The sequence below is a fragment of the Neolamprologus multifasciatus genome, chromosome 10 (assembly GCF_963576455.1).
Source record: "Neolamprologus multifasciatus chromosome 10, fNeoMul1.2, whole genome shotgun sequence".
Lineage (NCBI taxonomy): Eukaryota > Metazoa > Chordata > Actinopteri > Cichliformes > Cichlidae > Neolamprologus > Neolamprologus multifasciatus.
Genome location: NC_140448.1, coordinates 276,370 through 289,191, shown reverse-complemented (window position 1 = coordinate 289,191; position 12,822 = coordinate 276,370). Strand labels below are relative to the sequence as shown.

The 12,822-nt window shown below is 41.4% G+C and overlaps 2 protein-coding genes across 6 annotated transcripts in view; one reads left to right on the top strand and one right to left on the bottom strand.

Annotated features, from left to right (window-relative positions):
* alcama (activated leukocyte cell adhesion molecule a) overlaps positions 1-12,822 on the bottom strand; it is a 334,175-nt gene that overhangs the window by 268,594 nt on the left and 52,759 nt on the right. The gene's annotated exons all lie outside the window — the stretch shown is intronic.
* Positions 1-12,822, top strand: part of cblb (Cbl proto-oncogene B, E3 ubiquitin protein ligase) — a 96,492-nt gene that overhangs the window by 75,441 nt on the left and 8,229 nt on the right. For 4 of the 5 annotated variants that reach the window (XM_085173831.1, XM_085173829.1, XM_085173830.1 and 1 more), the window contains 3 exons: positions 3,009-3,143; positions 4,155-4,219; positions 9,591-9,704. In XM_085173831.1, the coding sequence (XP_085029957.1) occupies positions 3,009-3,143; positions 4,155-4,219; positions 9,591-9,704 (314 nt within the window). The remainder of the gene's footprint in view (positions 1-3,008; positions 3,144-4,154; positions 4,220-9,590; positions 9,705-12,822) is intronic. The other variant, XM_085173832.1, reaches the window with a different exon arrangement.

Below are 12,822 nucleotides of genomic sequence, written 5' to 3'. Positions count from 1 at the left end.
TGGGTGGTGTCCAAAAAATGATGTGGGCTTTATAAATAATTGGGAAACTTTCTGGAGGAAACCTGGTCTTGTTAAAAGAGACAGCATCCATCCCATTTTGGATGGGACAGCTCTTATTTCTAGAAATCTGGCCAAATTTATCAAACCCCCACAAACCTGACTATCCAGAGTTGGAAACAGGAACCAGAGTTGCAGTCTTACACATCTCTCTGTAACTTCTCTCCTCCTGTTATTTCCCCAAAACCCTATCTCCTTAGAGACTGTATCAGCTCCCAAACAGACAAAAAATCAAACTAAAAACCAGCAAAAAAACGACTTAAACATAAAAGATCACAAAGAAAGAGCAATACAGTATCCTCAACAGCACCAAAGAGTAAAACATTGAAGTGTGGACTATTAAACATTTGGTCGCTCACTTCCAAGTCTCTGTTAGTACATGAGTTAATAATTGATCAATAAATCAATTTACTCTGTCTTACAGAAACCTGACAGGATGATTATGTTAGCTTAAACAAATCAACACCCCGAGTCATTGTCACTGTCAGAATCCTCAAAGTGCAGGCTGAGGGGGCGGTGTGGCAGCAATTTTCCACACCAGCTTATTAATTAATCATCAACACAGACTTGTTACAAAGCTAAGCCATCAGGCTTTCAAATGACTTTAAAATTTGCCTTGCTCTTTAACACTGATCTATCCAGGGTTTCAGCACCTCTCGTTGACAAACATCACTATTCCTCCCCACTTCTTCTTACCACTCTGCAATGCTGTCCTATGCACCTGTACGAGCTGAAAGCCATCTAAAATGACAAGTGAGTCTCATTCAGCCATGTCTCTGTGAAGCACATGAGCCTACACTGCCAGAACTCCCAACTGTAGCTTCGCCATCGCCTTTAGTGCTTCCATCGTATTAGGGGAAGACCTAAGATTTCCTGTAATAACAGATGGTATACATGGTTTGTGTCATGTTATCCATTCCTGACGCTTTACTCAAGCTCTACAGTATCTCCTTGACTCTTACAGTGGCTGAAAGTATGTCTTTTCCTATGCAAAATAATTATTTTTATTTTATGCAAAATAATTATTTTTATTTTTCGTAGGAGAAGTAACGGTGCATGGAGCAGTGTTCTGCAATCACTTCCTCTGATGGGTTTTTGTCAGTGAGCTGGGGGATGTCGTGGAATTTTGTAAATAAAGTCTGCAACACGGAAAGAGCTGTGGTCAAGCTATTTATTACTGGGCAGGAGAGCCAACAGACACATCAAACATCACAGTTCACAGTCATGCCAGCTTTGCCTTTGGGATGTCTCAGCTCCTCTGTTATAACCCCTCCCCACACACAACTCTCTGTATCTTTTAGTTACAACAGGTTTCTGTCCCACGGACTGTGGCTGGGCAGAGAGCAACTTCCGCTATCTTTTCCCAGGAAGCTCCTGGCACCGGTCATCTTGAGAGTTTGGTCCTTCTACGCCCTAACAGTTAGCAGATAACATAGTGAAACATCATTAGGCCTAGCTAAGCAGTTCTTTACGAGGTCATACTGACACACACTTGCTTCATCTTAAGCAGGCAAAGGTTATACAAAAATCATACACTAAGATTCTAAACACATAAATCTAAATGTGAGGATAAACTAGAATTTTCCATAACAGGGAGTATATATGAAACTCTTCTTTTGTTTTCTCTGTGGTTTCAGATCTTTTACCAATGATGTCTACAGGTTAAGGCAAATCTGATGGTTAGAAACTGCCAAAAGTAATGGCTGAATGATAATAGCCTTTTAGCTGCAGTAAGAATTAGATTAGATATTCTGTGTATCCAGATGTACTGGAGGCAGGAGATAGAAGGTAGGAGTAGGAGGTGGAAACATTATGCTTTGGGACAGTTTGTCTAAGGGTAGAGGATGACTTCACTACATTGACAGGGAAAAAGACTGTCAATGTCATGTTTCTTTTTACTATAGAAAGTAAAATGTTGGATGAGAACCTCCTTCCCTCAACCAAATCACTAAAGATGGGCCGTGTATAGCAGCGGTCCTTTTTTGCACCACGGACCGGTTTAATGTCAGATAATATTTTCATGGACCGGCCTTTAAGGTGTTGCAGATAAATACAACAAAACAAAATGATACGACCAACACAAAAACTGTGGTATTTTGTAAATATAGTAATAAACACAAATTCACTGCGTAGTTGTGTCCTCCTCTCTGCCCCTTAATGCTCTCTGGTCGCTATGGTAATGCGTAAATATTTCTTTCAAAATAAGACACACAACTACAACACGGGAAAAGTTAACAATAAAAACCCCGAAAACCATAAATTTGACACCCAAGCATCAACTCTCGTAGCCCGGTACCAGACCACTCACGGACAGGTCTGTGGCCCAAGGGTTGGGGACCGCTGGTGTATGGGACTTGTGGCTATAGAGTGGCTATAGAAGAAGGTTGTGAAGTGGCCTTGTCAGTCTCCTGACCTCATTACTATAGCGAGCTGAAGCTTGAAGTTGCCAACCAGGCAACCAAGAAACCTAAAAGACCAAAATCCCACCTGAGAGATATGAAAACCTGATAATAAGAAATTATGCCAAGAAAGTTAGTATTCTTGACCAAGTACTAAAACAAGTATTTGATCTTGTGGAGAAAAAAACCTAATTTCACTCAATGACATGCAAATCTGTTTATAATAACTTTTGAGTCTCTATGCAATTAGAGACTATTCATTGTTTTGGAAATGAATAAACTTACAAAGTGGCTTACAAACTTACAAAGTAGCTCGAATAATTATTTCTCCGACTGTATCTAAACTTTCCTTGGTCTGACAAACCTAACCAACATAATAAGACATCTTGTACAATTTTTGAGAGAAATACACCCCTTTGACAGGAGCAAACCTCTGACAGAAAAAGGGTTAGAAAGGGCTTTTGCATAAGATTCCCTCTTATAGTTAACCATTAGACAAACTAGCTAATGTAGTCAAAGGTTGTTTTGACAAATCAAATGTCATCTTTGCAGATCCTCCAACCCTTTTTGCAGCCCTGTGTTAGAACAACATCAAGGGGCAATGGAAGGACCGGAGGGCAACTATCACAGTCCTTCATCCAGTCTGTGCCTGAGTCAGACTCCTGTCTGCATCACTGTAGCAAGCAGGTATTGGTCTTCACACGCATGGTATATTGTTAGTTCCATAGGTAGTTTGTCAAAGACATAATTTTTGTAGTTTTGCCTCTATTCACCACCACAGTGAATGAAACATTCAAAAAGAAAAAATTGATTGAATGCAGATTTTCAGCTGTAACTCAAGACTTTTAACAAAAATGTTTAGCAATTTTTGCCTTTAGAACAGCAGTCATTCTTCATGACATAGATTCAGCAGTGTATTGGAATAATTCCTCTGGGTTTTTGGCCTATATTACCACAACAACATCACACAGGACACGACCCATAATAGTAACACTTATTGGCTAGTGGATTTAAGAGCAGACCACAGTAACCTCCCTGAACAGGATCCAGTAATCATCACAGTAGTAGATATCCAAGACGGTGTCTCCAGTATGCAGATTGGACAGCACCAGGACCTAACGTGCTCAAGAAGCTGACTTTACTCCTTGAGCATCTGGCAACACAAAAGAACAATCTGCAGATATTTTAGGCACACCTGGAATGGCTAACTAAAGGTTGGACAGTCCTTATCCCGAAGGATCCCCAGAATAGTAGGATAGTCCCATCCCACTACAGGCCAATAACCTGCCTTAATGTCACATGGAAACTCCTGCCAGGATTCATAGCAGCTAAGATGAATGGGCATATGTCTCAATTCATGAGCGGGGCATAGAAATTAATTGGCAAAACACCAGAAGGACAAAACATCAGCTACTGGTAGACAGAGCAGTTGACCAAGACTTGTCTTCACCTTTCACCTTGCTTCTCCAGCTCCTCTCTCCGCCCTTAGTATTTCTCCAGCTTCTCACGTTCTTCTTCACATTGTTCTTCCTGATGTAGCTATCACTTTATATAGCTACATCTATCATTACGGCCTTCTTCCTCTGCTTGTCCACCACTACTATGTCCAGTTGGTATGCCTTCAACAGTTTTTTGTCTGTATGTCATTAGAGTTTAGTTGGGGTGCTGTGATTCAGTTACATTTTGTTGCTCATGCAGGTCCATGGAAAATAGCCCTCCAGAGCTGTCCTTTGAGGAGGAGAAGCCCTGGTGCCTTGAGCCTGGTGAGTCTTTCAAGTGTTAATTAATTTACATTTTTGGCTCATATATTGTTGTTATAAGCAGGCCAGGCCACATTGTTTTTTTATGTTTTGATTAAGGGACCCGTTGAAGCAGAAATTACCTTCTGTATATTTAAAATAAAAGAGTACAAGAAAACTTTCTGGAGAAATTGTGGTGGGATTGTTGCTACTGGCAGACTAGGTCTGGGGCTATTGGTGGCACTAAAAACCTTGTTGCTACAGTTTGTTGCTGTAAAGTGAAAAACTGAGAAACAAAGCAGCCCCAGACCATCACACTATGACCCCTATATTTTACTGTTGGTTGATGTTCCTTTTCTGAAATGCTGCATTACTTTTACGCCAGGACACACACCTGGGGGGGCATGTTATTCTGCTGATGACAGCAGCACTAATGATCTAAGAAATCCATATATCACTTGACATGTTTTCTTGAATTTTTTTTTTAACAAATACTACCATCAGATTAAATTTGAAAACGATAACTGTGGACACTAAAATGCTAACAAAAAGATAGACAGACAAGCAAATATACCAAATGGATTACATATTCCCTCCCTTTGGGGCAACAATGACCCTTTTTTTTACAATGTAAGATGGAATTTAACATAGACTGAGTGGCACACTGCTTAAACCTTGTGTAGAGTACATGCATAGTTTAATGGGGAACTACAAGTACTGGAATTACCACTCATTTTTGTTTGTATCTTTCTTTGTCTCTGTCTATGTACACTACATTATCAACTGTGCCTGTTTTTGTTCTCTGCATTATCATTTTACCAGTTCTAAACCAAGCTTAGTGATGTGTGACTCACCATTCATTTCACTGGTGAGTCACATTTACAATTTTGGCAAATGTTCTAGTGCACAGGCCCAATAGCACATTTATGTAACACAAGCACCCATGGAAATTTCTAACATGTCAACATTCTTGACTCCAAAGGAAGGTATGACTTGTCTCATCCATTTTGCCAGTTTTAAGGTATTTCTGATATTTGTGTACATCTTTTTTTGTGACGTCAAAATGCAAGAGAATTAACAACTCTTAATTAATATCTTTTGGATCTTTTTAGTCTGGTGGTTCTCTTTTACATAGCTTACAGAGCTTGTAAGCAAAGCTCTGTCTTCCTTGGACATTGGATCAGGCCTTTGACACTGATGTGGTTCAGCATCTCAGCAAAAGAAATCATCCTTTTGATGTCAGTAAATTGTGAATGTCTAAACATTTCCACACCAGGTCAGTCAAATACATATAGCAGTTTAGCCCGTCTAAAAGGCGGTAACTTTTATTTGTTTAAATCTCGCAACAGTTTAGGCAAAGATAACCTTTAAAACTGCTCAGTAACTTGAGCAGACTGCAGTGTTGACTAGGGCTGCAATAATTCGTTGAGATTTCTGATTAACTCAACTAATAAAAAAAATCATCATCAATTTTTTGCTTTGACCAAACTTCAGTGTTCACTGTAGCCACCACATACTCCTTACAAACACACAAACTCACTTATTCACTTGCACAAAAATAGATACACAAAAACACACACCAGATCTACCTCATCCAGAAGATATCAAGATGTCAGAACTCTTTTTACTTTCTGTTAAAAAAACAAAGCATTCTACATAGACAGAGAATAGGCAGTTTTATTCCTTAGTTTAGATTCCATATATTCCTTAATTTATTTCACTTTGACCTTTGACTGTACTTGAAGTTTTTTTTTTTTGGTTTTTTTTTGCATTTAGGAATATGTTTTCTCTTAAAAAAGTCAATTTAATATGGAACATAATACAATCTAGGGGGTTCTTATTATTATTATTTTTTACAGTTTATATCAACAATTCACCGAGTTCTTTTGATTCCTCAGAGGCATCTGATGGAAGACAAAAACACTGCTCAGCAGACCATTTAACACTTTATTTCTCTTTCACATTACTTCTAGAAGGGAGATGCGTCCTGCATGACACGTTACCACGGATCTTAAAATGGCTTAAAGGCAACACAAGCCAGATGCTAGAGTTTAAAACGGACCTGTTCATTTTGTTGAGCCTTCAGTGTACGGCCATTGCCATTTTGCCAGAAGTGTTAGCAGAAAGGAGGAATAACAAAACCTTTTGACAGTGCTGGAAATCACAGTGCCTTACCTGCTGGCCATACCAGGTTTTCTGGGTTATATAAGCCTTGGACATGTTCCCCCAGCTTCCTTGCAATGTCTTGCCAGATGGTGCTTCATTTCGAGTACATAGTACTTTATCACTCCGAGTGGAGGAAGGAGACTCACAACCCTTTGAGTGTAGATCCAAGGGCCCATGTACATCCCAGCCATAGAGTAACTTGTAAGGGGAAGAACTCAGTTAAAGGTAGGGGAACTTCTCTGTATGCAAACAGCAGGAAGGGCAGCCACGGGTTGGTTCCCTGGTCTTTTAGAAATGAGTGTAGATAACTGACAGTGACTACATTAGGTTTTGGTCTGACTTCCTTGGAGGACATGTTTTCTGGCATATGGAGCATGCACTTCAGGATTTCTGTATGTCTGCAAACACTAAAGACCCAGGGAAGGGTGTGTGTTAGGTACATGATAAAGGACCTAGGGACCAGGGATCTCAAGATATTGGTGGTCACAGTCAACTGCGTATACCACATGCTTATTAAAAAATGAACTTTTCATTTCCCCTCTCACTTTCCATTTTCCCCTTCAGTAACCTTAGCAATCAAGTTTTTCAATGTCTCATCCTCCCTAAAACTCCATTCCTGGGATAACATCAACAGGCAGGCTCTGTACCACCACAAAAGGCAACATGTAGGACTGTCCATTAATGGTCACTGTCACATCAGCTTTGGGGTAATGATACTTATCAGCATGTACACACAAAATTTCCTCCTGTCTGCTATAATCCACATTGCTCACTGGTACCATACAATGGTTAACCAAAGACATTTCCAACAAAGCAGTAACTCGCTGACTATTGACATTTACCATTTTCTAGCGCTGCATTTCCACTGTCTTTCCCTGTGGGCTCCATCTCCTACTGGGGTGCATAGCTATCCCCTGTGACCTTAGCTTTGCAGATGGGGCACACAGAGGTTTTGTGGCCTGGCTGCTGGCAATAATAACAAACAAGGTCCTTAGCAGAGGTTTCTGAGTTTAGTGGTTTTCTTGTGGCACTGGTTTACTCTCTGTCTTTGAAGGACCTGGCAGAGAAGACTGGAGCACTGTTTAGTGCCCAGTGGAGCATGAAGCCAGAGCCCCTTTACAAGCATTGCAACTGTACCACAAGCTTAGCAGCCGTATATCCATCTGCTGGCTTGTGCTCCCTCACCCAGGTCCTCACCTTCACTGTGAGCACCCAGGTTTTCTGTCAGAAAAATGGTCTTATAAAGTGAGACACAGAGCAGCAAGTTTAACATATTTTCAAAAAAAATAAATAAAGGGTGTTTATGTACAGTGGAGGATCAGCAGACTGGGTAAAAGACATATCAGGCAGTTTGTACCATCTGTTTGTACCAGAGACAATCCCATCAAAGGCCTTGGACTGAATGGTGTCTCCAAGATTGTGGAATGGGTTACACATTATGTCAGTAAACGAGTTGTGCAACTTCCTGAACATACTTCTTATTTCATTACTTGCAAGCGAGCAACAGCAAAGTCTATGCAAATCTTCGTCAGGGTGATCCTGTTGAGCCTTTTTATACATTTCACTAATCACACACTTCTGGGAAAAGATATGTGTGACTTATTGCTGTAATAATATATTATAGTCATTACTATTTAATGTTAAAGGAATGCTTGGTTCATGGTTGGCCCTGCGACAGACTGGCGACCTGTCCAGGGTGTACCCCGCCTCTCGCCCTATGACAGCTGGGATAGGCTCCAGCGCCCCCCGCGACCCTGAAAAGGATAAGCGGAAGTGGATGGATGGATGGATGGATGGATACATACATACATACATACATACATACACACACACACACACACACACACACACACATATATATATATATATATATATATATATATATATATATATATATATATATATATATATATATATCCAGATGGGTGTGGTCTGCTTTTTAAACAATCCCAGTATGGAAAAGAAAGAACTGACAGCTGGAGCATCTCAAAAAACAGATTTTAAAACTCACCAATGGAAAAATTAAAGGCTACAATAATTTGTATGTCGATTTGTTTATGTCTATTTATAGAGCTCCATTTCATTTTAGCAAACACATTTTATCTATTGTCACATAACATCCTGTTTGACCTGAGACATGAAAAAATAACAAACATAATGATTTACTTCCATTTTATGAAAAGTACTGATGATTGCAAGAAAAATCGTAACAGCTAGGATTTATATATAACAATAACAACCATTAAATCCCACATTGTTGTGAGAGGAGAAAGACAGGATATAAGACATGCTGTGGAAGAGAGCCAGAGATTAATAAGAAGTATGGTGTGTTTATAACACCAGAGAGGTGGAAACACATTGTGAGAAAGGTGATTGAAGAAGAAACACTCAGTGCTGTAAGATAATTACACTTCACAAGATATCTTGGAATAAGAAAAAATATCTAGACTTTAGACAAGTGAGAAATATCCTAAAAGAAGTGTTGAGACACTCATTCCAAGTACTTTATTAAGTCAAATAAACTCAAAACTGGCCCATCAATGTTTCTTTCAGCATCACTTCTTTCTCACTTTGAGAGGACGATTATTGTGGTCACCAGTCTTTCACAAGGGTAACAACCATTCTCACTATTAGACACTATTATTTAGAATCAATCAACCAATTAACCTAACTCAGTTAAGTGCTTGTCTTTGGACTGTGGAAGAGAGCCCATAGGAAGAGGCCCAAGTCAGATGGTAGAGTCAAACCCAGGACCTTCTTGCTGTGAAGTAGCAGCTGCACACTTGACTGTGTGTTAAAGTTTGAACAACAAAAGTTTAAGTGTGGGAATTATTACTAAAAATGGTTGTAAGATAACAGTGTCATCTCAAACAGTTTGTTGGTGATATGCATGTAAAGTAACTAATTTTATTATTTATAAACTAAATAAGAAACAAAAGACATTCTCAAAACAAGATTAATAATTTTATTCTTTGTGTTCTTAGTATCTCACTGAATCAGCATTCACACCAATAATAAACAAAATGACCAACAGCAATAGCATATATTGCTTTGGAACAATCCATTAACTTGCTTCATGAACAGTAAAATAAAAAATCTAGATCCTAACTAAATGACACGTCTTACCATACCTTATTCAATGAAACTTAAAAAAATATAAATTAATTTAGAAAGAAAAGATGCAATATTGTGTCAGACTGGGTGTTTGAACGTTTCTTTGCTTCCACAGGTGGATGTTCAGAATCCATCGGTGGGTTAGTCTCGGGGGCAGCACATACTACCCTCTGCCCCTTCAACATCCAAAAGACACCATCTGACTATGACTTTCTACTTCCCCAACCAGGTAGCCCTCCCTAACAGTGCATGTACCTCCTCTCACTCAGCCATAGCTTCCTGTGCATGTCAGCTGTTTCATGCTGCCTGTCCTGTCTGTGTTCCTCCTGCAGACATGACAATGCATCTGTGCCGTTTGCTGTGCTAACTATAAGTGCCCTTTGAAAAATGTTGTATAACTCATTGTTTTTGTTCAGTAAACACAAATGATTACTATATAACACGATATTTAATTACACAATTTTATTCTGTGAAGTTAAGTGTGGTACACTAATTATTGGAGCCATTTAATAAGCTCCCTGCTATAGTATGATCTGATTATGAGCAGGAAGCATGTGTATGTCTTTGTGTCATGAATGGATGGGTATGTGTGAGTGAGTGAATGGCCTGGGTGTGTGTGTGCACGGCTGGGCACAGCCCAGTGTTTGAAGCTCACTGTCCCTTTGGGACATTGCTGCAGTTCCCCAGGATGTGGCCCTGCCTTTGGTTCCAGGGCGTGTGGCTGGATGTTCGGGCGTGATTGTTGATCTGCTTCATTGGGGGTAGCTTATTTGGTGTGGGGGTGGTTCTCCGGAGCCTGGGGCCCTGGGGCTGTAGTATATATATATATATATATATATATATATATTTATATATATATATATATATATATATAAAAACACCCAGCACGCCCCTGCGGGCGGTTTATCCTTCAAGATCGGGTCCTCTACCAGAGGATGTTCCTAGGACTGCGCTCTTCTGGACAGAGATCTCCAATGTTATGTATGTTCCCGGGATCTGCTGGAGGCACTCGCCTAGCTTGGGAGTCACTGCACCTAGTGCTCCGATTACCACTGGGACCACCGTTACCTTCACCCTCCACATCTTCCCGAGCTCTTCTCAGAGCCCTTGGTATTTCTCAAGCTTCTCATGTTCCTTCTTCCTGATGTTGCTGTCATCGATCACTACGGCCGTCTTCTTCTGTTTACCACCACTATGGTTGGTTAGCCACCACCATTTTGTCTGTCTGTATTTGGAAGTCCCACAGGATCTTAGCTCGGACATTCTCCGCCCTTGGGGGCCTCTTCCATTCTGACCTTGGGACGTCCAGGTTACACTCAGCACAGATGTTCTTGTACACTATGCTGGCCACTTGGTTATGCCGTTCCATGTATGCCTTGGCTGCTAGCATCTTGCACCCTGCCGTTATACATACATGTATATATATCTATATATCTATCTATCTATGTGTATATATATATATATATATATATATATATATATATATATATATACTTTCACCCCAAGTCCAGCACCCTGAGGCTGTACGCTAAGCGGAAGGAAGGGGGCCGGGGACTGGTGAGTGTCAGCACCACAGTCCAGGATGAGACAACGAACATCCAAGAATACATTGGGAAGATGGCCCCAACTGACCGAGTGCTCAGTAGCACTCAGGCAGCAGAAACCCAAGAAAAAAAGAGGAGGGAGACGAGGAACCATCATGGAAGGACAGGCCCCTGCATGGTATGTACCACCGGCAGATAGAGGAGGTGGCTGATATCCAGAAATCCTACCAGTGGCTGGACAAAGCTGGACTGAAAGACAGAACAGAGGCACTAATCATGGCAGCACAAGAACAAGCTCTGAGTACAAGATCCATAGAGGCTGGGGTCTATCACACCAGGCAAGACGCAGGTGCAGGCTGTGTAAAGATGCCCCAGAGACAATCCAGCACATAACAGCAGGGTGCAAGATGCTAGCAGGCAAGGCATACATGGAACGCCATAACCAAGTGGCCGGCATAGTGTACAGGAACATCTGTGCCGAGTATAACCTGGAAGTCCCGAGGTCAAAATGGGAGATGCCCCCAAGGGTGGTGGAGAATGACCGAGCTAAGATCCTGTGGGACTTCCAGATACAGAAATGGTGGTGGCTAACCAACCGGACATAGTGGTGGTAGACAAACAGAAGAAGACGGCCGTAGTGATCAATGTAGCGGTTCCGAATGACAGCAATATGAGGAAGAAGGAACATGAGAAGCTTGAGAAATACCAAGGGCTCAGAGAAGAGCTCGAGAGGATGTGGAGGGTGAAGGTATCGGTGGTCCCCTTGGTAATCGGAGCACTAGGTGCGGTGACTCCCAAGCTAGGCGAGTGGCTCCAGCAGCCCGGGAATAACATCGGAGATCTCTGTCCAGAAGAGCGCAGGCCTGGGAACAGCTAAGATACTGCGCAGGACCCTCAATCTCCCAGGCCTCTGGTAGAGGACCCGAGCTTGAAGGATAAACCGCCTGCAGGGGCATGCTGGGTGTTTTTATATATATATATATATTTATGCAACGATACTCGTATCGATATTGAACCGTTCGATACAGTGCTTTCGGTTCGGTAAGCATATGTATCGAACAATACAAAATTTTTAATTTATTTTATCAACTTTTCTTCTGACGGTGCTGTCTGTGTTGAGCGCTCAGTGGATCTGCGCTCGACAGTGCAGCCTAGGCGGAGTAGTCGAACGCAGATTCACTGAGCACAGGGCAAGCTAGCAAGACAGAAGTTAAGCTCTCCTTGCAACATGGCAAATTGAACCTCCCCCACCCTCATTCAGATCTGGTGTTTGGAACTATTTTGGTTTTCATGTGACGTATGACCCTGAAGGTAAGCGCGTCATGGACTAAAGTAAAACAGTATGTTGGATGTGCCAGCAATGCTCAATTACATGGGTGGGAACTAGAGTGTTAGCGCAGTTAGCTCGTTAACGTGTTGGCCGTCCAGCCCCACGCACGGGGGGATCCACGGTAGCTTGTTAATGGACATTTGCCGTGTTGTGGCGTTAACGTCATTTCAACGAGATTTACGCTGACAGCACTAGTGGGAACACAACGACTATGACTGCACATTTACTCCGACATCATCCTAGTGCAAAGACAAGTGGAAGCAGACAAAAACAACAAGCACGCATGCTACAAACTTTACCCGAGTCATTTAGACAGCCGTTAGCACATGATTCTCCTTATGGGGACCTGATATGTTTAATATGCTGCTGAGAATATAGCCCAGAAGAAGCGTATAGTATAGCTTTTATTTTGGAAAGAGCCATTTCTCTGTAATAAACTCTCTTTTCCAAAGATGAGTGATTCCTCAGGGCTC